The following is a 26,826-nucleotide window of genomic DNA, read 5'->3' as shown; positions in this document are numbered from 1 at the left end:
TGGAGGAGGGGCTGGAGAAGATGGAGAAGGGTCTGGAGAAGTTGTGAGGAGCAGCTGAGGGCCCTGGGGGTGTTGATCCTGGAGCAGAGGAGGCTGAGGAGAGACCTTGTGGCTCTCTGCAACCCCCTGAGAGGAGGTTGGAGCCAGGGGGGGTCGGGCTCTGCTCCCAAGGAACAAGGGATGGGACAAGAGGAACTTTGGGCACAACTCAAGTTGTGCCAGGGGAGGTTTAGGTTGGAGCTGGGGAAGAATTTCTGCCTGGAAAGGGTTGTCAGGGCCTGGCCCAGGCTGCCCAGGGCAGGGCTGGAGTCCCCATCATCCCTGGAGGGGTTTCAGAGCAACCCCTGGGGATGTGGGGATGAGGGACATGGGGTGGGGTGGCCCTGGCAGTGCTGGGGGAAAGGTTGGACTTGAGGATCTTAAAGATCTTCTCCCACCCAGACACTTCTCTGGGTCTGTGCTTTGCCCATGAAGAACCCTGGTGCTGACTCCCCATGGTTGGGGTTTTTTTATCTGCCCTCTTGGGGTTTTTTTCCAGCCCTTACACCCTGCACAGCAGCACTCAGCTCCCAGCACTTCTCCTGGCACAGCCCAACACCCCCTCCAGGCAGGAACCTCCCCTCCCAGTCTCCATTTGTCCTCATCAAAAGCCCCTTGGAGATGTGTCCACCTCATTCCAGGAGGAAATTCCAGAACCCTGGAGGGGTTTCAGAGCCCTGGAGATGTGGGGATGAGGGACATGGGGGGGAGGTGGTTGGATTTAAGGGTCTCAAAATTTTGTTTTCTCCAATCCAATCAATCTGATGACTCTAAAAGAACTTCCAAACCCCACTGGAATAGCCAGGGACTGAGGTGAGGTTTGAGCAAACAACTCCAGATCCAGCTGAGCTGCCCCAGGAGTCAGCCAGTTGCCTTCTTCTTGCTTTTAGGAAGAGCTACAGATCAGTGAGGTGCTGAATACCAACACTGCTTAACCAGGACACAGGAGAAGAAGAGAGCACTTCAGAATGGTCACTTGGAGCTTTAGGCAAAGCCTGGTGGAAAGGGATGGGCAATTCAGAGAGAACATTAAAGAAGTTGGGGGTTTTGGTTGTTTTAAGCCATAAAAGATCTGACAGCTCCAGACCCTCCTTCCAGAAGTCAACAGAAGGTGAGCTCACAGCTCCATGGGTTACAGCTGACTTGGTCAGTGGCAGCAGAAGCTCCTACCCAGAAATAGCTGCTGACCAGAACCAAGAATGAAAAAAAAAACCAACTTTTTAAAAGATATTTAAGAAAAGGCCCTGCAAGCTGTAAATTCCTGCTTGTCCTCAACAACCACAACGTATGGTTTGTACAGGGTGAGCAGGACAAGGGCATGGAGCTGTTGGAGCCAGTGCAGAGGAGGCCCTGGAGCTGCTGGGAGGGCTGGAGCAGCTCTGCTCTGGAGCCAGGCTGAGAGAGTTGGGGGTGTTGAGGCTGGAGAAGAGAAGGCTGCAATGGGGAGACCTTAGAGCACCTTCCAGTGCCTGAAGGGGCTCCAGGAAAGCTGGGGAGGGACTTGGGACAAGGGCCTGGAGGGATGGGAGCCTGCGAGGGGGAAGGGTTTGGAGCTGGGAGAGGGGAGATGGAGAGGAGATCTTGGGCAGGGAGGGAGGGAGGGAGAAATTGTTTGGGGTGAGGGTGCTGAGCCCCTGGCCCTGATGCTGAGGGACATGGGGTGGTGGTGGGCCTTGGCAGTGCTGGGGGAAGGTTGGACTCCAGGATCTTACAGGTGTTTTCCAACCCAAACAATTCCATGATTCCATTCTGTGGAGTCTCTCTGCACTTGCACAGAGACATGAGAGGTAACAGAGAGCTGATCAGGACAGAGCTCAGAGCAGCTGGAGATGATCCCCACCATCATGCTTGGGTGCACAGTGTCCACCCAGCCCCATCCCTGCATCTCTGCAGCCAAGCAATGGAGATCTCTGGCTCTCTCCTCTTTCCTTTGGAGCAGGGACTTGTTTCAGGGGGACACAAAGAGATCACTCAGGTGTTAGGAGATGTCCCTCCTGGGAGGGAAAGCTCACCTGGGCTGCTGGGAGAGGGGAGATGGAGAGGAGATCTTGGGCAGGGAGGGAGAAATTGTTTGGGGTGAGGGTGCTGAGTCCCTGGTTGCCCAGGTTGCCCAAGGAAGCTGTGGCTGCCCCATCCCTGGCAGTGTTGAAGGTTGGATGGGGCTTAGAGCCCCCTGGGCTGGGGGAGGGGTCCTTGACCATGGCAGGGGGTTGGGAATAGATGATCCTGAAGGTCTCTTCCAACCCAAAGCAGTCTGGGGTTCCATGTTCTGTGGGTGCCACCACCCTGACCTTACCTGTACAAGTGGTGGGGTCGTCTGGGAGTAGGGGGAGGTGACGCCGTAGACAGTCTGACAGGTCTGTCCTTGGTAGTAAATGGCTGGTTGGGACTGGGCTGGTGAGTACTGCTGTTGTACAGCTACAGTCTGCTGGTTGGAATCCCAGACCCCATAGCTCTGGCTCTGCACAGGCCCCGGGGTGGCCACGGGCAGAACGGCCACGTTGGCTTCTTGATGGACCACGGTGTCGCTTTGTGCTACATACTGAGGAGTTGTCACCTCCATGGTGGTTGCTACATGTTGGACTACTGGTACAGGCTGAGGAGTAGTGAGGGTGGATTCCACCGTGTGCCCAACCAGAGTCTGTGGGTGCTCGTAGGTGGCCGGGGAGCACATGGAGTCCATGGTGGGTGTGGGGAGCAGCACCTTGCCAGCGTTGGGGTTGCTGGGGTCTACGTAGGCTTGCATGGGGTAGCCAGGCGGGTAGCCAATGAAGCTGTGGTGGGGGGTGCCATAGCCCATGGAGTCGTAGGGGAGGGGAGAGGTCATGCCCAGGTTCTGCAGTTGTTGTTGCTGCTTCTGAGCTTCCCGTTGGGCGACCTCCTGCTCGAAGAGCTTCCTGCGCTCCTCCGTCGACAGCTTGTTGCGATCCTTGAGCCGCACTTTCTTCTTGGAAGATGCTGGTGTGTCATACCTGGGAAGAGAGAGAAAAGGTTCTGTGAGAAGCTCAGAAACCAGCAAGGGCTCTGGCAGGAAAAGGGTCACCACCAGTAGTGGCAAACCCAGGAGAAGCCAAATGCCCAAGAGCAGGAGCTCTGTGTGGAAAGGTCCTCGTGTGCTGACCAACCACAGCAGCTCGGACAGAAGCACCAACTGGTCCTGCCCCATCTCTGGAAGTGCTGAAGGCCAGGTTCCATAAGACTTGGGGCAACCTGGTCTAGTGGGAGATGTCCCTGCCCATGGAAAGGGGCTGGAACTAAATGATCTTCAATGTCCCTTCCAGCCCAACCCATTCCATGATTCTGTCACCCATACGCAACGAGCCAGGGCAGAGGATAAGCTACAGCCCAGTGGATTGAGCAACTTTGGGGCAGTGCTGGAGCTAATGAAAAGGAAAACATGAAGCAGAAATGGTCTGGAAGACCTTCTAGGGAGAACCAAGATAGCAATGGAGAGCACACATCATCTCCAAAGCCAACAGAGAACCTGAGGAGAGGGCAGAATAAGCAGGGTGTCCCCTCCATACTTTTGCTGGAGCCCCTCCACAACAGCTTCCCAAAGCAGGACCAACACAGAAGGCTCTGGAATCACAGACTGGGTTGGGTTGGAAGGGACCTTAAAGCTCACCCAGTGCCCCCCCTGCCATGGTCAGGGACCCCTCCCCCAGCCCAGGGGGCTCCAAGTCCCATCCAACCTTCAACACTGCCAGGGATGGGGCAGCCACAGCTTCCTTGGGCAACCTGGGCACCCAGGGGCTCAGCACCCTCACCCCAAACAATTCCCTCCTAATATCTCAACTCAATCTCCTCTCTTCCACTTTGAAACTCTTCCCCCTCATCCTATCACTTCAGGCCCTTGTAAATTGTCCCTCCTCAGCTTTTCTGGGGGCTCTTCAGGTACTGGCAGACTGCTAGAAGTTCTGCCCAGAGCCTCAGGTTTTTATCTAACACAGATGCTGAGGCCAATGTCTCACCAGCCTCAAATCCAAGAATTCCTTCCCCATCTCCAACCTCAATCTCCCCTTTCTCTCCAAGTTTTAACCCATTTCCCTTCTCCTCTCCCTACCCCCTGTGTCCAAAGCCCTCCCCCAGCTTTCTTGGAGCCCCTTCAGATATTGGAAGGTTGCTCTGAGCTCCCCTGGGAGCCTCCTCTTCTCCAGGCTGAACAACCCCAACTTCTTTTGAACCTCTTCTTTTGGAAGAGGTTCTACAAACAGAAGCTGAGGCTCCCACCACAGCACCTTCACCTCCAGAGACCTGGGCAGCCCAAGGATGGGGAAAGCCCCCCTGGAGCTTTCAGACAGGAGGAATAAGAAAGGGACTGCAAAGAACATGTTCCTGTTTGCAGTTACATTATTTACTAGACCACAGATTCAGCTTAAAAAACACCTAATGAAGCCTGGATGGATTTTTTTCATTCCTTTTTTTTCCCCCCCAAATTACAGTTTTCATCCCAAGATGCTGAGGAGCAGCTGGAGCAATTTTTCCAGGGAGCTGAAGAAGAAAGCTAAATAATTTTAAAAGCTTCAGGAAGTTGCTCAGCCCTCAGCCACGGAAAATTCCAGATCAAAGGTGGGTATTTGGAGAACTTATGAGTGTGGTAAAAGAGGGATTAGAAGAGAAAATGCATTGCAGCCCTCATAATGGGATTCCACAAAGCAGCCAGGATATTCTCTGTATCTTCTCTCCAAGTTCCTGCATTTTATTTTCATATCAAAAGCACATTGCTGCCAACAGATCCACTGCAGATGGAGGATAGAGAACCATGGAATGGTTTGGGTTGGAAGGGACCTTAAAGCCCATCCAGTTCCATCCCCCTGCCATGGTCAGGGACCCCTCCCCAGCCCAGGGGGCTCCAAGCCCCATCCAACCTTCAACACTGCCAGGGATGGGGCAGCCACAGCTTCCTTGGGCAACCTGGGCACCCAGGGGCTCAGCACCCTCACCCCAAACAATTTCCTCCTAATATCTCAACTCAATCTCCTCTCTTCCACTTTGAAACTCTTCCCCCTCATCCTATCACTCCAGGCCCTTGTAAATTGTCCCTCCTCAGCTTTTCTGGGGGCTCTTCAGGTACTGGCAGACTGCTAGAAGTTCTGCCCAGAGCCTCAGGTTTTTATCTAACACAGATGCTGAGGCCAATGTCTCACCAGCCTCAAATCCAAGAATTCCTTCCCCATCTCCAACCTCAATCTCCCCTTTCTCTCCAAGTTTTAACCCATTTCCCTTCTCCTCTCCCTACCCCCCGTGTCCAAAGCCCTCCCCCAGCTTTCTTGGAGCCCCTTCAGATATTGGGAGGTTGCTCTGAGCTCCCCTGGGAGCCTCCTCTTCTCCAGGCTGAACAACCCCAATCCCTCAGCCTGGCTTCCCAGGGAGGTGCTCAGCCCTCTGAGCATTTCAGTGGCTCTGCTCTGGACACCTTCCAGGAGCTCTGTGTCCTTCTGGGGTTGGGGACTCCAGACCTGGGCACAGCACTGCAGGGGGGGCTCAGCAGAGCAGAGAAGGGGGGGAATCCCCTCCCAGAGCTGAAGCTTCAGAGGAGCTCAAAGGAGCTGCTCTGACCCTCAGTGAGGAGTTTAAGTGCAGTCATTGAAGCCACAGCACCACAGGATGTCAGGGGTTGGAAGGGGCTCTGAAGACCATCAATCCAACCCCCACAGCCAGAGCAGGACCAAGAGTTGTTCCCAGGGAGCTGACAGGAGAGGGGAAGCAGCAGAGAACTGAGGGAGATGCTCTGGTGCTTCCTCTGCTCCTCTCTCCACCTCTGGGGTTCTTTGGGCTTTATAAACCCTTCCCAGAACAAAGGGAGAAGGATGTTGGCAAGGACACAGCAGCAGGAGGGAAGAGCTCAAGCAGGAGGCTCCTTGCCTGCAAAATCATTCAAATAACTCCAAAATTAAAGCTCTTTATTCCCCTCCTGCTTCAGATCACTCGAGGCAGTGCTGTTACTCAGCTCCACTCCCACCCCCAGACCTCAGGGCTGTTTCCATCCCTCAGCTACTTAATTCCAGGCTTACAGAGTTCAGCCTTATTTTTTTAATTCTTTTTTTTTTAAATCCAGATGTTTTAATCCAGCTCAACACCAGGACAGAAGTTTCCCTGTCTGGCTGACTCACCACTGATTGTTTCCTAATTACAAAGTGGCTTTGGATCCAATTTAAAACGGGACAAGGGCAAAGTGACTTCTTGGAAGGAAATTCCTTGATATTCTTGCTGCCTCTGACTCTACTTGAGATGTTGGAGTTACCCAGCCCTTATCTTGACTCTTAGATAATTGTTTTGGTTGAAAAAGTGCTTTCAGATCATTCAAGTCCAACCTTTCCCCTTCAAGTTCCCCTCCTTCCCCAGCACTGCCAGGGCCACCCCCAGCCCATGTCCCTCATCCCCACATCCCCAGGGTTTGCTCTGAAACCCCTCCAGGGATGATGGGGACTCCAGCCCTGCCCTGGGCAGCCTGGGCCAGGCCCTGACAACCCTTTCCAGGCAGAAATTCTTCCCCAGCTCCAACCTAAACCTCCCCTGGCACAACTTGAGTTGTGCCCAAAGTTCCTCTTGTCCCATCCCTTGTTCCTTGGGAGCAGAGCCCGACCCCCCTGGCTCCAACCTCCTCTCAGGGGGTTGCAGAGAGCCACAAGGTCTCCCCTCAGCCTCCTCTGCTCCAGGATCAACACCCCCAGGGCCCTCAGCTGCTCCTCACAACTTCTCCAGACCCTTCTCCATCTTCTCCAGCCCCTTGAGGCCCAAGGTTCCTCTTGTCCCATCCCTTGTTCCTGGGGAGCAGAGCTCTGCAGTCCAGGGGCTCCTCAGCTCCTCCTGTCCCAGGCCCCATGGGGACATCAGGGGGTCCCAAATCCCCCCCCTCAGCCCCTGCTCCTGCCTCCTGCCTGCCCAGCAGAGGTGTCCCCTCACCCCATGGGCACTTCCTCCTGTCCCATCACTTGTTACTCTCTGAGGATCATCAGATCCCAAACTGGTTTGGATTGGAAAGGACCTGAAATCCCTCCCAGTGCCCCCCCTGCCATGGTCAGGGACCCCTCCCCCAGCCCAGGGGGCTCCAAGCCCCATCCAACCTTCAACACTGCCAGGGATGGGGCAGCCACAGCTTCCTTGGCCAACCTGGGCACCCAGGGCCTCACCACCCTCACCCCAAACAGTTTCTCCCTCCCTCCCTCCCTGCCCAAGATCTCCTCTCCATCTCCCCTCTCCCAGCTCCAAACCCTTCCCTCTCATCCCATCCCTCCAAGCCCTTTTCCAAAAGGATCCATCAGCTCTGGCCAGGGAATTGATCCCACCATGCACAAGGGTTTCCTCCAGGAGAAAAATCTCCTTTCCCATCTCTGGGTGTTTTTTAGGATGACCAGGATCATTTTTCCATGAGTTTTCACCCAGGATTCTGGCAGACCTGAGCCTCCCAGCCCTCCCACCCTCAGCCAGGCCACCCCTGGTGCCCCCCAGCTTGCCTGTCCTCTGGCCTCTTCGTTCCCCTCTCGTAGGCCGAGGAGGGAGGGGATAAGGAATCTCTCCTTCTCTTCTTCTCCTTACTCTGGCTCTGTCTCTCAGGCTCCCGGCTCAGGATGGGGTTCTTGGGAGTAGGAGTCTGATCCCTGAGGCCAGCAGTCTCCCTGCCACGATCAGCTGTGGGGTGAAATGAGGGAAAAACAGAGTTTTTAGCATTCACATAATCACCACAGTTGGAAAAGACCTCCAGGATCCAACCCTCAGCATCCCCCCCAAATAAATTAAATTTATATATCAGTATCTGTAGCACCCACAGAGCATGTCCCAAAGTGCCCATCTCATGGGTTTTAAACCCCTCCAGGGATGGGGACTCCAGCACCTCCCTGGGCAGCCCATTCCAATCCCTGACTGCTCTCTCAGGAAAGAAATCCTTCCTCAGATTTGCTCTAAACCTCCCCTGGTGCAACTTCAGCCCATTCCCTGGGCTCCTCTCATTGTTCCCTGGGAAGAAGAGCCCAGCACCCACCTCCCTACAACCTCCTCTCAGGGAGCTGCAGACAGCAAGAAGGTCTCCTCTCAGCCTCCTCTTCTCCAAACTGAACATTCCCAAGCCCCTCAGATTTGTTCTCCAGACCCTTCCCCACTTGCTTGCCCTTCTCTGAACTCCCTCCAGCCCCTCAATGTCCTTCTTGGAGTGAGGGGCCCAGAACTGAACACAGCCCAGGGGCACCATCCCTGCCCTTCTCCTGCTGGCCACACCATTCCTGATCCAAGCCAGGAGGCTGGTGGCCTTTTTGGCCACCTGGACCCACTGCTGGCTCCTAGCCAGCTGGGTACCAACCATCACCCCCAGGTCCTTTCCTGCCTGGCAGCTTTCCAGCCACTCCTCCCCAAGCCTGTAGCTTGGGGTTGTTGTGACCAAAGAGCAGGACCCAGCACTTGCCCAGGTTAAAAATTCATTTCATTACCTTGGCCCACTCATCCAGCCCATCACAGATTCATGGAATCTTTGGTTGGAAAAGACCCTTGGGATCACTGAGTCCAACCCAATCCCTACCCTACAAAGTTCTCCCCTAACCCATATCCCCCAACACCACCTCCAAGTGACCATTAAACACCTCCAGGGATGGGGACTCCAGCATCTCCCTGGGCAGCCCATTCCAGGCTCTGACCCCTCTCTTTCTGTGAAGATTTTTGTTCCTCATGTCCAACCTAACCCTACTCTGCCCAGGTCCCTTTGCAGAGCCTTCCTACCCTCAAGCAGATCCACACTCCCACCCAGCTTGGTGTCAGCAGCAAACTCACTCAGGAAGCCCTCACTCCCCTCATCCAGATCATCCTGAACAGGACCAGCCCCAAACTGAGCCCACTGGTGACCAGTTACCAACTGGACTGTTGTAGTCAGCATATTTCTAGCTTCCCCCTTTTGCAGTTCCAGAAGAGTCAGAGGTTTGGGTTGGAAGGAACCTTTAAAGCTCATGTAGCCCAACCCATCAGCCAACAACCCCCAACACATCACAGGGTGCCCCATCTCAGCCTCAGGGTGATGTTTGCCCTCAGTCCCAGCTCAGACACCTCCTCTCCTCACAGGAGCTGCTGTCCATGACAAGGACATGGAAGGGGAACACCTCCTGCCATCCTAGGAAGCCAGGCTGAGGGAGCTGAGCTTGTTCAGCCTGGAGAAGGTTCCAAGGGGACTTCATAGGGACCTTCCAGTGTCTGAAGGGGCTACAGGAAGGATGAAGAGACTGTGTGCAAGGGCCTGGAGTGATGGGATGGGGGGAATGGTTTGAAATTAGAGCAGATTTAGGTTGGATGTTGGGAAAAAGTTCTGTCCCATGAGTGGAAAAATGGCCCAGGTTGCCCAGGGAGTACTGGAGGCCTCATCCCTGGAGATGTTCAAGGTGAGGCTTGAGGAGGCTCTGAGCACCCTGAGCTGGGCGAGGGTGTCCCTGAGACTGCAGGGCTGGGACTGGGGGACCTTGGGAGGTCCCTTCCAACCCAAATTATTCTAGGATTCTATGATTTTAAATGATCCAAGGGATGCAGCAGCTCCTGTGCCACAGTTTCCAGGATCAAGAACCATCTCCCACACACACTGTGCACCTTCTTTCTTGTCCCTCTGGGGATAGCTGATATTCAGTTGTTCAGCCTGGAGAAGAGAAGGTCCAGGAAGACCTAAGAGTCACCTTCCAGTGTCTGAAGGGGCTACAGGAAGGCTGGAGAGGGACTGTAGGGACCTGGAGTGATGGGATGGGGAGAATGGTTTGAAATTAGAGAAGAAAAGACTTAGATCAGATGTTGGGAACAAGTCCTTTCCCAGGAGGGCAGTGGATCCATGGCCCAGGCTGCCCAGGGAGGGGGTTGAGGCCTCATCCCTGGAGATGTTCAAGGTGAGGCTTGAGGAGGCTCTGAGCACCCTGAGCTGGGTGAGGGTGTCCCTGAGACTGCAGGGCTGGGACTGGGGGACCTTGGTGGGTCCCTTCCAACCCAAACCACTCTGATTCTATGATCCCAGAGGAGGAAAACCAAAGTGGTTTTGTAGGAAGGGAGTGAACCATAGGAAGATGCTGAGTACCTACCACTGCTCTCCTTTTCTGCTTGACTCTTCTTGGGGATCCTGTAGACCTCCTGCAAAGCAAGTCACAAACATGATCAAGAGTTTCAGCCCCACCCCAAGAACCACCCCAAAACCTCCAGGGCTGCAAGGAGCATAACAAGGAGCTGAATATCAAAAAGTCCAAGAATCATTTTCAAAGAAAGCCCCAGAAATGGGGCTCTTGAAGGAAAGTTCTTGGTTTAGGCAAATTATTGCCATGTTTTCTCTCTGCATTGCTGTGTTGATGAGTTTAGGGGCCTTCTTGGGCCAAGTGCTAGGGGCAGGAGTGTGGGACCTGAGCTGCTCATCCCACCCATGGGCTACAAGCACCTGAACTCTGATGGAAAAGCATAAAAAAAAAATCTTTGGAATTAAACAAGCCACCCTCCAGGTGCCAAGCTGGGCTTTTCTACCTTTAATTTTGCCAGCCATGATGTCCCCACAGTGACAGATGCCACCTGAGGCTCATTCTATTGGGGTGTCCAAAGCCACCAACCCCTGTTCTGGCAGAGAGCTGAAACACAGAAATGAACCTGTCCTGTAGTGACCACCAAAGTGAGGTGCCTGGGAGACCTCCCATGGGACCCATCCTGCTCTCCAAGGCACTTTTAGGCAGTCCCAGCAGGAAGCAGGGGTTGGACTTGATGACCCCTATGGCTCCCTTCCAACCTGACACACTCCAGGATTCTACAAGGACCCCAATTTCACCACCTTGGAGAAACAGAGGAGGCCCCTGGTGGTCATCAGCTGCTCACTCCAGCTTGGGGGTTTCCCAAGGACAAGCCCTGGGCTTCCCCAGCACCCACCAATTTCCATCAGGGATGGGGCTCATCCCGATTCCTGGGATGTGGCTGGATCAGATGCTGATGTGGAAAGCATCCCCAGGGAGTCTGAGTAAAAAACCCTTTGATCAACGCCCCTGCTGAATGCTCTGAGCTCAGTGACCAACACCCAACACCCCTTCTCATACAGCAGCCAACTCAGCACCCTGGGGCTGATCCATCCCTCCCAGATCACAAAGGGATTTGGAGCAGCACTGCTGTGTTTTGGGTTTTATCTTAAATTGCAATGTTCTGACACTCCACTGGATCCACCTGGTAGAGAGCAGCCCTGGGGAAAGGGACCTGGGGGTCTTGGTGGCCAAAAGGCTCAAGATGAGCCAAGAGGATGCTGGGTGCATCCCCAAGGGGCATCACCTGCAGAGACAAAAGAAGTCCTCATCCCACTCTGCTCACTGCTTGTCAACACACCTGGGATATTGTGTTCAGGTTTGGGCCTGCTGTACAAAAAGGATGTGGGCAGGCTGGAGAGGGTCCAGAGAAGAGCCATGAGGATGAGCAGAGGACTGGAGCACCTGAGAAACTGAGGGTTTGTTCAGCCCTGAGAAGAAGAAGGCTCGAGGGGAGACCTTCTGACCCATGTTCAGTACTTAGAGGGGGCTCCAAAGCAGCTGGAGACTCCCTGGGTACAAGGAGTCCCATGGACAGGACAAGGGGCAATGGGCACAAGGTGCTCCTGGGGACATTCCCAGTGGACACCAGAGGAAAATTTGTCCCCCTGAGTGACAGTCAGACCTTGGAAGTGGTCTCCAGGGGAAGGGGTGGATTCCCCCACTTGGGAAAGTTGGAAGTCTCAGCTCCATGGGTGCTGAGACATCTCAGATCAACAAGAATATGAGAAGGGTTGGAGCAGATGGGCCTGGAGGTCCCTTCCTACCTCACATCCTGAGATTCTCCAAGTGTCAATGAGCCTGTCTGTGTGAATGATGCCTGCACAGATCATTACCAACCACCCACATTCTGCTTCCTTAGGAAAAAAGTTTCTTCTCCTTTCATCCCAACCAACCCTTGCTCTGACCCTTCCTGAATGGAGCAGTTCCCAAGAACATCCAGTTGGTTGGAGCAGAAGGTGAGGAACCAGCTACTGGCAAGTTGAACATGACCAGGATGGTCAGAGGGAAGGAATTAAGACCAAAGAAACCAAACCAGAGAAACTCTGGGCCATCCCACTGCAAAACCAGAAGACAATGGATTCAGAAGTGCTAAACACACCTCAGCCAAGCCACCTCCCCAAGGCCATGACCATCAGAACATCCATCCCAACACCAAGCACCCACTGTCTCCTTGACAATCTCCTTGTCTCCTTGATGCCTCGGGGGCAAAACCACCAAGGACCTTCCCTGCAGAACCAAAATATCCTTTAATTTCAGGCAAAGATGATGCAGAGGGGAGGAAAATCTGCATAAAACTGGTCCTGGGGGAAGGAAGGCTGCAGCTGGTTGGGTTTTTAGAACTCCCCCATGCTCAGAAATGCAAAACTTTCCCTTGACTCAACTCTCAACCTTCTACAATGTTCCATAAAAGCTCCATAAAATCCCACTTGGGATTTTGAAAGGGGGTTGGAAATCAATGGCCCAGAGTCTCTGCCCAGTTGGTCCTGATGGCATCACTGGTTGGCACTGGAGTTAACAAGAGCCCAGGTCTGAAAGTCTCACTTTTATTGTTTTAAGAAACAAAATAAAAAACCAACTCATGCCCCATGGGCCCAGAAAATCTCTTTTCTTTGGTGAAATCAATGAAAGTAGAAGCAAGCCCATGGTGGTCTGCTGGGAAGACAAAACCACTTCCAAAGGGGGGCTGAAAGTTAAAAATAGAAGTGATTTTGGCCATTTTTTTTTTAATTAAAAAAATACCTATTTGGCTTTCCTTCAGAGCTTGAAGCCAGCTCAGCCAACAGATGTGTGTGAAGTGGCTGCAAACGTGGATGCTGTGACCAAAGCTGCACAAGAGCCCTTTTTTAATTGCTCTTAATTGATGACACGTTTGCTACGGATCACAAGACCCCAAACGTAGTGGGGTTTGGCTGAAATGAAAAGAAACAAGGCAGGAGCTGAGCTGCACCCTGTGTGGGGTGTGAGGGATGCAGAAGGAGCCAGCTGGGAAAAGAAAGCTTCTCTGATGTGACTGACTCATTGTCCAGGGATGGTTTTTTCCCCTTTTGGGAAGGAGGAGACCACGAGTGCAGCTGCTGCTGACCAAAAGCACCACCAGCAATGAGGTTTCTCTTTCTATTTTCCCTCTCTGACATTCACCCTTCCCCCAAAAGTTCATTTCTCAGATCAAGCAGCTGTTCAGAACATCACTCCATTGCCCATGTTCCCAACAGTAGGAAAGAAGTGATGAGGAGCACATCAAGCCATGAGGTGATGGGTGAAAGAGAACTCCAGGACCTGCTAGAACAGCTTCCCTCCTTAAAAGTTATTTGTTCCATCAAATAATCAGGACACACAAGGGAAACTACTGGAAAAAAGGGTCAATGGGAATAGGAGGAGACCTGGGCAGCCTGGGCCAGGTCCTGACAACCCTTTCCAGGCAGAAATTGTTCCCCAGCTCCAACCTAAACCTCCCCTGGCACAATTTGAGGCCATTCCTCTTGTCCCATTACTTGTCACTGCCTGATGATTATAGAATCCCAGAATCCCAGACTGGTTTGGGTGGGAAGGGACCTTAAAGCTCATCCAGTCCTTCAGCTGCCCCTCCTAAGACTTGTCCTCCAACAAGCTGAAGCTTTGAGGTCAAAGATGGTTGGATGTGCAAGGGGCCAAGAAAGCATCTGCCCTCCCTAGGCAGAGAAGAAGCATCTCTGAAAGATACTGCTGTGCCCACAAGGACAGGAGGCACCAGAGGAGGGAAAATGAGTCAGCCCAGAGCAGCCACCCATCCCATGAACTGGGAATTGCCCTCATGAAGGTCCAGGTAGCTCAAAAGACAAATAATTATTGACCAGAAGAAGGAGCATCCATCTTGCTGGAGAGCAGCTCCAGATCGACTCGATGCCTCCAGGATGAGCCTGGTGAAGATGGAGGCAGCAGAGACTTGAACCAGCAATGAGCAGAGGAAGTCATCAAAACTGCTCCATGAAAAACCAGATGGTGGTCAAACCAGCTGCAGGGCAAGGGGAACTCCAAAGAAAAGCCTCTTTTTATTTTGGGAATCAGAAGCTGCTGGCTTGGAGGCGTGCGAACCGCAGCGGAGCCCCAAGGGCTCTCCACCTTCCCCACCAAACTTTAATGAGTTGCCACAGAAAATTAAATACAGAAAGAAAAAGTGATACTCTAGAATTAAAAATTTTAAAAAAAAACAACCAAAAACAACCAGGATTCAGGCTGCCTGGCTACAGACACAAACCCACCCCTTGGCTTGGGAGAGGGAAGAGCTGCAGAATGGTTCTCAAGACTCAAAAGAACAAAAGGGGAGGAAAGGAGATTGGGGCCCAAAGAAAGCCCCTCCAAGAACCCATCCCTAAGCTGCCAATTATTTTGGATTTAATGGGACTAAACTGGAGAAGACCAATGGACATCCAACGATGGGCAGAAGGAAACAACAGCACAAGCAGGCAGAGGCTTCATCCTGAGCTTGCACCAACCCAAGAACTGCTGGCAAAGGTGGTGCCAGCTCTCCTGTGCTGACCTCTGCCAACCCAGCTGCTCACCCATGTTCAGAACCTCTCTTATTCATCAGGGGACCAGGCACATTTGTCCTGGGGCCAGAGGAGATGAATCCCACACCTGGATCTAGAGTTGGAGAGCCCTGGACCTAAAGCTGCAGCCTGCCAGGAGTTGGCAGAACTTGGGTGCTCAAAGCCAAGAGCTGCAGATCCTGATGTCTCACCTAACTCTGAACTTCTGCTGTTGTTTGGTTGAAGAAGCATCACACAACCACATCCACTCCCTACTAGGGGGATTTTCCACCTCTTCCTTGCTCTCCTCCCTCCTTCCCTCTCTCAACATCTTCTCACTTCTCTCAACTCATCTTCTCACCCCATCCCGACAACGCCCAGGGACAGAGGAGACCAAGAGAAAGGACCAGTGCCACAATGTCCTTGCTTAAAAGCCAAAGAAAACCCCACCATAAAGAAGAGCCTGGCTGCTCACAGTGTCTATTGTTTCCCCCAAACTGTTCCTTGCTCTAAGTTACAACAAAATTAGGAGCCTCACTAATTAAAATTCTGCCGTGTGTCTGCTGGAGGATGGCAGAGAACCTGCACAGGGCTGTCCTGTCAAGATGGCATCAGAGGGGATTTTGAAAAGACTTCTCTCAGAGGAAGACCTTGGCCAAAGTTGGGGCAACACCTCAGCTTTGAAGTCCAAGTCACTGCTGAACACTTTGGGAGGCTACAAGTGTCCAAGTCAAACCTTTGAAACCCAAGACACTGGGGTCTTTCCAAAGGTTTTTCTTCAAAAAGAGACCTTCTCCAACTCCTAAGGGTTCAGAGCTGCAGCTCCCACGTGGCCTCTGCCCAGGTGAGGGGCATCCCCTGCCTGGCCAGGCCTGGAGGAAGATGCCAAAAGCTCCATCCCAGCCTCACCCCCATGCTGGATGCTCTGCAGGGCTGCCATGCCTCTGGTGTCCATGTGCCTTTACTCAGTTAGCAAAGGAGATGGGCTCACCACAGGGAAGGCTTAGATGTGTGATGGATGGTCACCACAAAGAAGCCTACAGCTTGGGTAGTGCCCCAGGACCCCAAGATCTTGCTTTGGGATAACAGGGAGGAAAGAAGCCCTATGGTCTGGTGACCCTGCAACCCCAATCCTACCAGAGCACGTGCTCTGCTTGAAGCCATGAAGTGCTCTCCTGTCCCTCAGCCTGAGCTTCTGAATCCTAAACCATCAAAAGGATGTTGAGCAAAGCTTGCCAGGCTTCACCCTGTGCTGCCAAGAGGGGAGAACACTGTGTCTGCTGGCCACCATGCCATGTGTCACCTCCACCATGGGGTTGGCTGTATGGATCAGTCCACGGAGCCTTACCTGAGCACCATCCTCCAGCTGGAGCAGGCTAAGACACCTGGAAGAACCAGGTTGAACCACCAGCTACACCCTTCCTTGGGTGTCCACCAAGCAACCTTTGCCACCCAGGGTGAGTTTTCAGCCCGGGACAAGGTGTGAACCCCTTCCTTGGAGAACAGGAATGGTGGGCACGAGCCCGGGCTGAAAACTTCCCCCCACTGGGGAGTTTGAGTGTGTGTTGTGAGAGGTGTGGAGCAGTGGCCAACACTCCTTGGAAGTTATGGATTTGGAGTGTTGGAGCCCTGGAAGGTGAGGACTTGGGAGTCCTGTGTGTAGAGGTAATAAAAAAAAAGAGCTCACTTAATCCTTTCATGCCAGGTAGTTGGGATTTTTCACGCAAAATAACGGTCGGGGCATCAATGAGTTAACCACCTCTGTCCTCTTTTTTCACCTATTATACTGCTCCATGCATCATCCAGCTTCCCAACCATCTTCCTGTTTCTTCTGATGTCCTCTCCCTTCTTCAGCCCCGGAGTTGAATAATGGAGTTGAGAAAAGGGAAGACACATGGTCAGCTCCTTGCTGCCTCTGAGAAGCTAGATTGGAAAATGGTTGAAAATTATCAGAGGGGGTCTTCAGCAGACTGGAGAGGACTATAGCTTAAGTTACCAGGTTTCAGACCCTTCCCACAGCCGCTCCCTCATCCAGCACTCCCAGAGGTTCCACCAGCCAAACCAGCTTTCAAACCGAGCTTTGGAAGATGTGGTGGAGTAAGGGCACCCAGCTGCAACTAGCCATTCGGGGTGAACCAGGTTCTTTAAGGGCTTATGCCATCCCTTTCCATGGAAATGCATCAACCCTGCCAGCTTCAATTTTAAGGGCATCAGGCCCACCGTTTGGCGCTGTGCTCTGGTGGTATCTCAACAGAGTGAGCTGGTTGGACAAGAAGCAAGTTAACTCTTAGGTAGCCATTGAGAAAAGTGCAGGACATGAACTCATGCCCCACATCAGAGTTTCCCCAAGGAGTTCCACAGCCCCATGGCATGATTTTGGGTTTTTTTGGGGGGGTTGGGATTACTACAAAGTTCAAGGTTGTGAGGTGGATCCCCATCCCAACAACCAGACACAGGCAGTGGCAGAGGCCTTGCACAGACACGAGGTTCATTAAAAAGGAACAGAGAGATGGGAACCCTCAAGGAGGAATGAGGAGGGGTCAGGACTCCACAGCCTGACCAAGGGCTTCAGCAAAGGGCTCTAAATCCCAAGGCTGAGCTCTTCCAACGGTCGCAGTAGAAAAGGTCTCCTATCCCAAGGCTGAGCCTTCCTCCAAACTCCAGAGATAAAGATCTCTATATCCCCCCAGAGGCTAGAGCTCCTCCAAGCTTCCCAGAGAAAAAGATCCTCTATACCCTTCAGGCTGAGCCTCTTCAACCCAGAGAAGTCTCGATCCCCAAGGGCCTGAAGCTTCCCCAGGACTCCAGAGAAAAGATCTCTAAATCCCCAAGGCTGAGCTCCTCAGGTTCCAGAGAAGAGGTCTCTAATTCCTAAGGCTGAGCTCCTCCAGGCACCAAAGAAAAACACAACCCTTGGGGTTAAACTGATTAAATTTTGCCTTGAACCAACGTTTTTGGAGCTCTTTTTATGGAACTTCATACTTTTCATTAGTGCCTAAAACCATTTCTTGAGCTGTTTGTGTCTAAACACCACAGCAAGGTGATGCTGGAAGTGAAGAAGTTTGGTTGCAAATAAGATCTGGGTGATCCAACCTGAATCTCCAAAGACTAAGAACTTGCTTTGGCTTTCAGCTGGACCAGTTCCAGGTATCTGCAATGGATGGGACTCAACTCAGCCATAATTCAACCTCACTGCATCATCTCAACCAGGAGAATCCTCAGGCTCACACGATTGTTCAGAGTTTTGCAAACTGAAATTCTCATCAACCACAACTCACAAGATCTGCTGGGTCAAGAAGAGGAGGAACTAAAAAATCCCAAAACAAAACCAAAAAGAACTTTCTCTACTGAAATGTGTTCTAGTTGTTTGGGAAGTCTCCTTTCTTCTCCCACTAACACAAATGAGGACACTCAGCTCCACAAATGTCCAAGAGTCTCTGGTTCTCCTGAAGAAACACAGAGATGATGGGGAGGTTTCTCCTAAAACTTGTGGAGCACCCTTTATTGAATGAGCCTCCTCTGAAGCATTCCTGCTATCAAACTCCAGGGGTAAATCAACTCCACAGCTACAGGATTCATCCTAAAACATTCCTGTGCTTCCAGACTATTTCTAAGGATTAAAACTGAGTGGGTGCTTGAGTAAGAAAAGGGCAGAAACCCTTCCATGACCTTTTCCACCAAGCCAGAAGCAAGACAGCACCTCTGATTCACAGAACCCCAGGATGGGTTGAGTTGAAAGGACCTTGAAGCCCCCCCCAGTGCCCCCCCCTGCCATGGTCAGGGACCCCTCCCCCAGCCCAGGGGGCTCCAAGCCCCATCCAACCTTCAACACTGCCAGGGATGGGGCAGCCACAGCTTCCTTGGGCAACCTGGGCACCCAGGGGCTCAGCACCCTCACCCCAAGGAATTTCTCCCCTATCTCCAACCTCAATCTCCCCTTTCTCTCCAAGTTTTAACCCATTTCCCTTCTCCTCTCCCTACCCCCCCTGTGTCAGAACCCTGGTTCTGCTTGGATTGCACCCAAACCTTGCTCTGGGTGTGTGCAGCTACACCTGGTCAGATGGATCTCACCCTTGGCTGTCCCACCTCAACCTCCCAGAACCTGGGAAAGGAGGGGGAAGGTTTGAAGGAACATTCCCAAACCTCCTGCACCATCCCTGGGAGAGGAATCCCAGAATCCAGAGAGGTTTGGGTTGGAAGGGACCTTAAAGCTCATCCAGGGACCTTCTGAGGATCCTCAGATTTGGTTTGGGTTGGAAGGGACCTTAAAGCTCCTCCAGTGCCCCCCCTGCCATGCTCAGGGACCCCTCCCCAGCCCAGGGGGCTCCAAGCCCCATCCAACCTTCAACACTGCCAGGGATGGGGCAGCCACAGCTTCCTTGGGCAACCTGGGCCCAAAGAATTTCTTCCTGATCTCTTAATTTCTTTGCTGGATCCTCAGCAAACCCTGAGGCCAAATGAAAGGCTCCCACCCTCTTGCTGTCAAACAGAACATTGCAGAATATAATCCTAAAAAAGAAAACTCCTCACCCTTTCTGCTCCAAAGACCTAAAGAAACCCCAGGAAACACCTGAAGCTTTGAGTGACCTTTTACTGGAACAACATCCCATGTCCCATCAGGAAAAGCCATTGGGGACACTTCATGGGGACAGGGGACTGATTCTGGAGGTGACAGCCCAAGGCCACCAAGCTCTTCTCTTAAAGATAACTGCTAGAGGAAGACTTTGATGGGAGGGATAGGGTCAATTAAATCGAAATTATAAATAAATCTAACAAAAAACCCACAAATCTGAGTAGTTAATGGATCTAAACACCAACTGCAAACACCCAGAGGTGAACCCAACACAACGACCATGGTGGGCACACAGGAGGCCAACAGAGGGGTTTCTGGAGGGGTGCAGATGAAAAGCAGATGTGAAGAGGAGGGGCAGCACTGACTGTTTGGTGAGAACTGAATTTGAGAGCAGAAAGCTCTTCAGTTTGCTTCAACCTTGACAAACACTGGGCCACTGCAAGCCCAAATGCTTGGGGTGCCAGCACTGGCCCCTTTTTCTGCTTGGTTGAGGAGTCTCTCAGAGATGTGAACCACCTACAAAGCAAGTGGATGACTGAGGTGTCTGAAACTGAATGATCTGAGTTAATTATGAAGAACTTCCTATGATTCTATGATCTGCTCCTTGCAGATCCAGAGATCTACTGCAAGCCATGGACAAGGCAGCTGAGGATCTACACAGGAAGCACCTGGAGAAGCCTCCTGCAGAGAAAGGCCATTCTGGGTCATCAACCATTGACCACCAAGACAAGAACTCTGCATCCTCCTTAGCCAGAGCAGAAGGTGGTGAAGCTGCAAGGAGATGCCTCTTACCTTGAGCTCCTTCCAGCTGTCGAGCAGCCTGGTGGCCAAGTCGCTCACATCCACCATTTTGTCTGTTTGTTCTTGGCTCCTCTCGCTCTCCACGTCGGAGACTCCTTCCTCCTCATCCTGAGATGGTGTCTCCATGGTGATGGGCTCTTCCAGCTTGGCCCCATTGCTCTCTTTCACCTCTGCTTCAGGCTCAGCCTCCAGCTTCCACACCTGCCCTTTGCTGCTCTCTTCACCGGCGTCATCAGCCGCGGCTTTCGCCTCCTGCTGCTGCTCCTCCGCCACCTCCATCGGGCGTTCTTCCAGCTGCTCCAGGTCCTCTTTGCCTTCCTTCCCTTCCAGCTCGCTGGTGGTATCTGAGATGGCACTGTCCATGCCTGTTCTCACTGATGATTTTTCAGCCGATCGAAACACCAGCTTCTTGGGGGTTGTCCGTGTCACCTTCCACGCTCTGCTTGGCGGAGAGCTCCGGGGTGTTGAGCGGGGTGTGGGCCCGCGAGGTGTTCTCTCGCTGGAGTAACCATCCCCTTCACTCAGCTGGGAACAGCATCTTGGTTTGAGCCCAACGTTGGATGATGGGAAGGACTTTGCTCTCCTCCAACATGTTCTTGGTGGGGATGGGCAGGAGCTCCAAGGTCTTCATGATCTGAGGACAAAAGGAGGGTGTTAGGGCGGTGGGAATGGAAAGCTCTCTCCTACCTGGGGTGGGTTCCTCTTCCCAGTTTTTAAGGTTGGAAGATCAAGATGACGGTGATAGGGCTTGGGATGCACAGAGGTGGAAAACCCAGGGATGGCAAACTGGAGCAACTGAAGTGATTTTGGAATTCAGATGGTCTGAAAGAGCTCAGACACCCATCCCCAGGACGATCGACCCAGGACACAGCAGTTGGATCTTCTACATGAAAGAAAACCCAATGAGCAACACCAAGTCAAACCAGATGAGTCTGACCCAAAAAATATTTGCAAATTAACACCAGGAAAGCTTTTTCCTTGCTTGAGAGAGGAGACTTGTGGTGCAGGACCTGTGGTACAGGAGACAGCTTTCCTCTGGAGACCAACCCAAAGGTTTGGCCTCACCTGGGTTGTGTCCAAAGCTCTGAGATGAGAATCATGTTATTAAAAAAGACTTTCAAAAACCTGGCCCTGGGAAATGGGGAACCCTGGGCCACAGGAAGAAGGCCCAGAATGTTCCATGAGCACCTTTCCAAGGGACTTCAGCAACTTCTCTCTCAAAAACCAGGCCCCAAATCCCTGGCTTTGAAGCAGGAGACAGCCAGACCTTCGAGTGGACTTCCCAAGTTGTTTGTTTTCAAAGCCATCCCTCCAGGAGTGAAGGGCAGGAGATTGGTTTCTGGCACTACACTGACTCCTGCCATGCTGGCCCAAAGAGAATTTCTTTTCAAATGCTGCTCATCTTTTAAAAAGAGGGGGAATAAACACTGATTTGGATTCTAAAAGAATATATATTCAATCCACCAAACCCCACCTAAGCTGAGAGGAGGCTGTGTGGAGACAAAGCCACCACCACCCCAGTGTTTTTTTAACCTCTTGAAGCTTCTTGGGAGCAGCTCTGGGCTTGGGGATTCCCCAAGTTTGAGTGTTTGGATCTATTCCAGGGGAAAAAAAGGAGTCTGACCCTAACAGCCATCAATTTCTCTAAAGTTAGAAGGTGAAAGAGGAGTCAGAGAAGAGATATCAGGGAGGTCTGCAAGGCCATGGCACTTGTAGGGCAGGGACAGGAGGAGGTTGGCATAATGGGTAAAAAAATTCAGATTTTGAGAGTCCTTTGGAGCAACAGCTTCAACATCCATCAGGGGGATGGATCCCTCCCACCCTAAAGGAGGAAACTGGGATGATCCAAAGGGGAGCAGTTCAGCTCCTGTGAGCACTGACTGCACCAGGTTAACTCAGTGCCTGAGTCCAGAGAAGGGGATGGAGGTGGGGAAGGGTCTGGAGCACAAGGAGAAGGTCTGGAGAGCATGGAGGAGGGGCTGGAGAAGATGGAGAAGGGTCTGGAGAGCAAGAAGGAGATGGGGGATGGAATCCAGGCTGAGCTCTTGGTTTTGGGATGCAGTGAGGAAGATGGCAAAGGATCAACCCCAAGAACCTTGTGCTGGGTGCTGGTGAGGTGCTCCTCAAATCCTGGGGTCAGTTCTGGGTCAGAAAAGAGACATTGAGGGTCTGGAGAGTGTGCAGAGAAGGGAATGGAGGTGGGGAAGGGTCTGGAGCACAAGGAGAAGGTCTGGAGAGCATGGAGGAGGGGCTGGAGAAGATGGAGAAGGGTCTGGAGCCCCTGGTTGCCCAGGTTGCCCAAGGAAGCTGTGGCTGCCCCATCCCTGGCAGTGTTGAAGGTTGGATGGGGCTTGGAGCCCCCTGGGCTGGGGGAGGGGTCCCTGACCATGGCAGGGGGGGTATTGGGAGGGATTTAAGGTCCCTTCCAACCCAAACCAGTTTCGGATCTGATGATCCTCAGAGAGTAACAAGTGATGGGACAGAAGGAAGTGCCCATGGGGTGAGGGGACACCTCTGCTGGGCAGGCAGGAGGCAGGAGCAGGGGCTGAGGGGGGGGATTTGGGACCCCCTGATGTCCCCATGGGGCCTGGGACAGGAGGAGCTGAGGAGCCCCTGGACTGCAGAGCTCTGCTCCCCAGGAACAAGGGATGGGACAAGAGGAACCTTGGGCCTCAAGGGGCTGGAGAAGATGGAGAAGGGTCTGGAGAAGTTGTGAGGAGCAGCTGAGGGCCCTGGGGGTGTTGATCCTGGAGCAGAGGAGGCTGAGGGGAGACCTTGTGGCTCTCTGCAACCCCCTGAGAGGAGGTTGGAGCCAGGGGGGGTCGGGCTCTGCTCCCAAGGAACAAGGGATGGGACAAGAGGAACTTTGGGCACAACTCAAGTTGTGCCAGGGGAGGTTTAGGTTGGAGCTGGGGAAGAATTTCTGCCTGGAAAGGGTTGTCAGGGCCTGGCCCAGGCTGCCCAGGGCAGGGCTGGAGTCCCCATCATCCCTGGAGGGGTTTCAGAGCAACCCCTGGGGATGTGGGGATGAGGGACATGGGGTGATGCTGAGGGAAGGGTTGGACTCCATGGCTCAAAGGTCCTCTGCAACCAGAAGGGAAGGGAAGGGAAAAATAATTTTTAAATGTAAAAGATAAAAATAAAATAAAAACACATTATAAATAAAGAATAAAATAGAAAATATATATAAAAATAAAGGAAAATAAAATAGAAAAATTAAAGTAGTTGAAAATAAAATTAAGATAAAAGCACAGTAAAATGAAAAAATTAAAGTTAAAATCCATTAAAAAGAAAAAATTAAAATAAAATTTTAAAAATTTAAAGTTAAATAGAAAATAAATTTAAAATAAAATTATAAAATAAGAACTTAAAAAATCTGAAGTAAAACAAAATACAAAATGAAATTGAATTAAATAAAGCAAAATAAAATATGAAATGAAATTAAAATAAAAAGAGACAAAATGAAAGAAAATGAAAGAAAATAACAGGCTGAAACGAAATGAAACAAGATGAAGCAAAATATAACAAAACAAAATGAACCAAAAAATGTGAAATAAATGAAATGAAACAAAATGAAATTAAATTAAACAAAAGGAATGAAAGGAAATTGAATTAAATGACCTGACCCCCAGAAGAACCCAGAGCAGTGCCAGGAGGAGAGGAGAGAGGAAGGAGAGGAGAGGAGAGGAGAGGGAGAGGAGAGGAGAGGAGAGGAGAGGAGAGGAGAGGAGAGGAGAGAGAGAAGGAGAGGAGGAGGAGAGGAGAGGAGAGGAGAGGAGAGGAGAGGAAGAGGAGAGGAGAAGGAGAGGAGGGAGAGGAGAGGAGAGAGAGGGAGAGGAGAGGAGAGAGAGGAGAGGGAGAGGAGAGAGAGGAGAGGAGGAGGAGAGGAGAGGAGAGGAGAGGAGAGGAGAGGAGAGGAGAGGAGAGGAGAGGAGAGGAGAGGAGAGGAGAGGAGAGGGGGAGAGGAGGAGAGGAGAGGAGAGGAGAGGAGAGGAGAGGAGAGGAGAGGAGGAGGAGGAGAGGAGAGGAGAGGTCTCACCTCCAGCTGCAGCCTCAGGTTGGTGGCCGTGGTTCCTCTCCCATCTCCCAGCTCCGTCATCCAGATCCAGAGCAGGGACAGCCCGTGGCATTCCAGGAAGGATTTCAGGCAGGACTGGGAGTGGGTGTTCTGCAGGACACAGGGACACGGGCAGCACCTCCCCTCCCCACCTCACTGCTCCTGGGGACAATGCCACCCGTGCCCTGTCCCACCCACTGATGTCCCCTGTCCCACCATCTAAAGATGTCCCATCCCACCCACTGCAATGTCACCTCTCCCACCCACTGATGTCACCATTCCCCTGTCCCACCAACTGCAGATGTCACCTCTCCCACCCACTGATGTCCCCTGTCCCCTCTCCCACCCACTGGAGATGTCACCTCTCCCACCTACTGATGTCCCCTGTCCCACCATCTAAAGATGTCCCATCCCACCCACTGCAATGTCACCTCTCCCACCCACTGATGTCACCATTCCCCTCTCCCACCCACTGAAGATGTCACCTCTCCCACCCATTGATGTCCCCTGTCCCACCAACTATAGATGTCCCATCCCACCCACTGCAGATGTCACCTCTCCTACCCATTGATGTCCCGTCCCACCATCTAAAGATGTCCCATCCCACCCACTGCAATGTCACCTGTCCCACCCACTGATGTCACCTGTCCCCTCTCCCACCCACTGAAGATGTCACCTCTCCCCTGTCTCACCAACTGAAGATGTCACCTGTCCCCCTGTCCCACCAAGAGCAATGTCCCTTATCCCAGCAACTGCCAATGTCATCTGTCCCTGTCCCAACCACTGATGCCACCTGTCCCACCAACTAGAGATGTCCCATCCCACCCACTGCAGATGTCACCATCCTCCTGTCCCACCCACTGCAATGTCACCTGTCCCACCCACTGATGTCCCCTGTCCCCCTGTCCCACCCACTGCAGATGTCACCTCTCCCCTGTCCCACCAACTGCAGATGTCCCTTATCCCAGCAACTGCTGATGTCACCTCTCCCACCAACTGTAGATGTCACCTGTCCCACCAACTGCCAATGTCCCCTGTCCCTCTCCCACCCACTGAAGATGTCACCTCTCCCACCCACTGATGTCCCCTGTCCCACCAACTACAGATGTCCCATCCTACCCACTGATGTCACCTGTCCCACCAACTACAGATGTCCCATCCCACCCACTGCAATGTCACCTGTCCCACCCACTGATGTCACCTGTCCCCCTGTACCACCCACTGCAGATGTCACCTCTCCCCTGTCCCACCAACTGAAGTTGTCACCTGTCCTCCTGTCCCACCAACTGCCAATGTCCCCTGTCCCTCTCCCACCCACTGAAGATGTCACCATCCCCCTGTCCTACCAACTGTAGATGTCACCTCTTCCACCAACTGAAGATGGCACCTGTCCCACTGTCCCACTAAGTGCAGATGTGACTGTCCCACCCACTGATGTCACCTGTCCCCCTATCCCACCAACTGTAGATGTCACCTGTCCCCCTGCCCCACCAACTGCAGATGTCCCCTTTCCCATGAACTGCAGATGTCACCTCTCCCACCCACTGATGCCACCTGTCCCTGTCCCACCAACTGAAGATGTCACCTGTCCCACTGTCCCACTAAGTGCAGATGTCACCTGTCCCTGTCCCACCCACTGCAGATGTCACCTCTCCCACCCACTGATGTCACCCGTCACCCTGTCCCAACTGCAGATGTCCCTTCAATCCCATCAACTGCAGATGTCACCTGTCCTACAGACTGCAGATGTCCCCTGTCCCCTATCCCACCCACTGCAGATGTCACCTCTCCCACCCACTGATGTCACCTGTCCCCTGTCCCACCAGACAAGGTCCCTGCAGTGTCCCTGAGCAGCAGGACATGTGGCAGAGCCACTGCCACCCTGGGCTGCTCATTTTGAGGAGGAAAATCAGAACCAGGATGAGTTTGCTGCTCAGTCAGCAACTCTGGGATTGGCTGCAGCTCATGGGCACCTCGGAGAGGGGAGCTCCTGGAACCCTACCAGAGCACTGGGGGTGCCCAGACCCTGACAGCCAGGAAAAGAATTCCTTTAGGAATGGGCATTTTGGATCATTCCTCAGGTTCAGCTCCTCCAGATATGAGCACAGTGTGGGGAACAGAGCTGGACCTGAAAGCACCCAGCAGAACCTCCCAACTGTACTGAGCATGGCCCACGTGTCAGACCTTCCTCCCACCTTCCCCTCCTCTCCTAAGGAGAGCTCCCAGGCTGCTGATGTCCCAGGGAATGGTTCCTGCCCAGGGAATGGATCTCCTCACCTGGATGAGTTTCAGGCAGGTGAGCTTCTGCTCCAGGGTCTCGATCCGGACCATCAGTCGAGACAAGCTGAGAACTTGGTTCTTATCAGAGAGACCTTCCCCGTTCTCCAGCAGAGCTTCCAGCTCCCCATCCACCTGCACAGGAGAAAATCCCAGGTCATGCCAGGATCAGCCCACCCTCTGATAGCAGAGACAACTCCTGTCCTGGGGGAGAGAGCCAGGAGAAGCCTCACCACGAAGGTTTTTAACCCCTGGTGAGGCAACACCTCAAATCCTGGAGTTGGTTCTGGTTCAGTTCTTTTAACCTAAACATTCTGTGATGCTGTTAAAAGGCATTTGGAGCTGGGCCTTAAGGACATGGATGAGTAGCTGACTGTGGTGTTAACCAAAGGATGAGCTGGAGGTCTCTTCCAACCTCAACATTCTGGGATTTCCCCAGGAGCAGAAGGAGATTGAGGGTCTGGAGAGTGTGCAGAGAAGGGAATGGAGGTGGGGAAGGGTCTGGAGCACAAGGAGAAGGTCTGGAGAGCATGGAGGAGGGGCTGGAGAAGATGGAGAAGGGTCTGG

General features: G+C 52.6%; 1 protein-coding gene across 1 annotated transcript in view; it reads right to left on the bottom strand.

Annotated features, from left to right (window-relative positions):
• SETD2 (SET domain containing 2, histone lysine methyltransferase) overlaps positions 1–26,826 on the bottom strand; it is an 83,166-nt gene that overhangs the window by 17,092 nt on the left and 39,248 nt on the right. The window contains 7 exon segments of the mRNA XM_030444901.1: positions 2,336–3,011; positions 7,497–7,671; positions 10,077–10,125; positions 19,917–20,342; positions 20,344–20,559; positions 23,965–24,093; positions 26,260–26,394. Coding sequence (XP_030300761.1) covers positions 2,336–3,011; positions 7,497–7,671; positions 10,077–10,125; positions 19,917–20,342; positions 20,344–20,559; positions 23,965–24,093; positions 26,260–26,394 — 1,806 coding nt within the window.

The sequence above is a fragment of the Calypte anna genome, chromosome 2, assembly GCF_003957555.1.
Source record: "Calypte anna isolate BGI_N300 chromosome 2, bCalAnn1_v1.p, whole genome shotgun sequence".
NCBI classification, from domain to species: Eukaryota; Metazoa; Chordata; class Aves; order Apodiformes; family Trochilidae; genus Calypte; species Calypte anna.
This window is presented reverse-complemented; position numbering and strand designations above follow the sequence as displayed.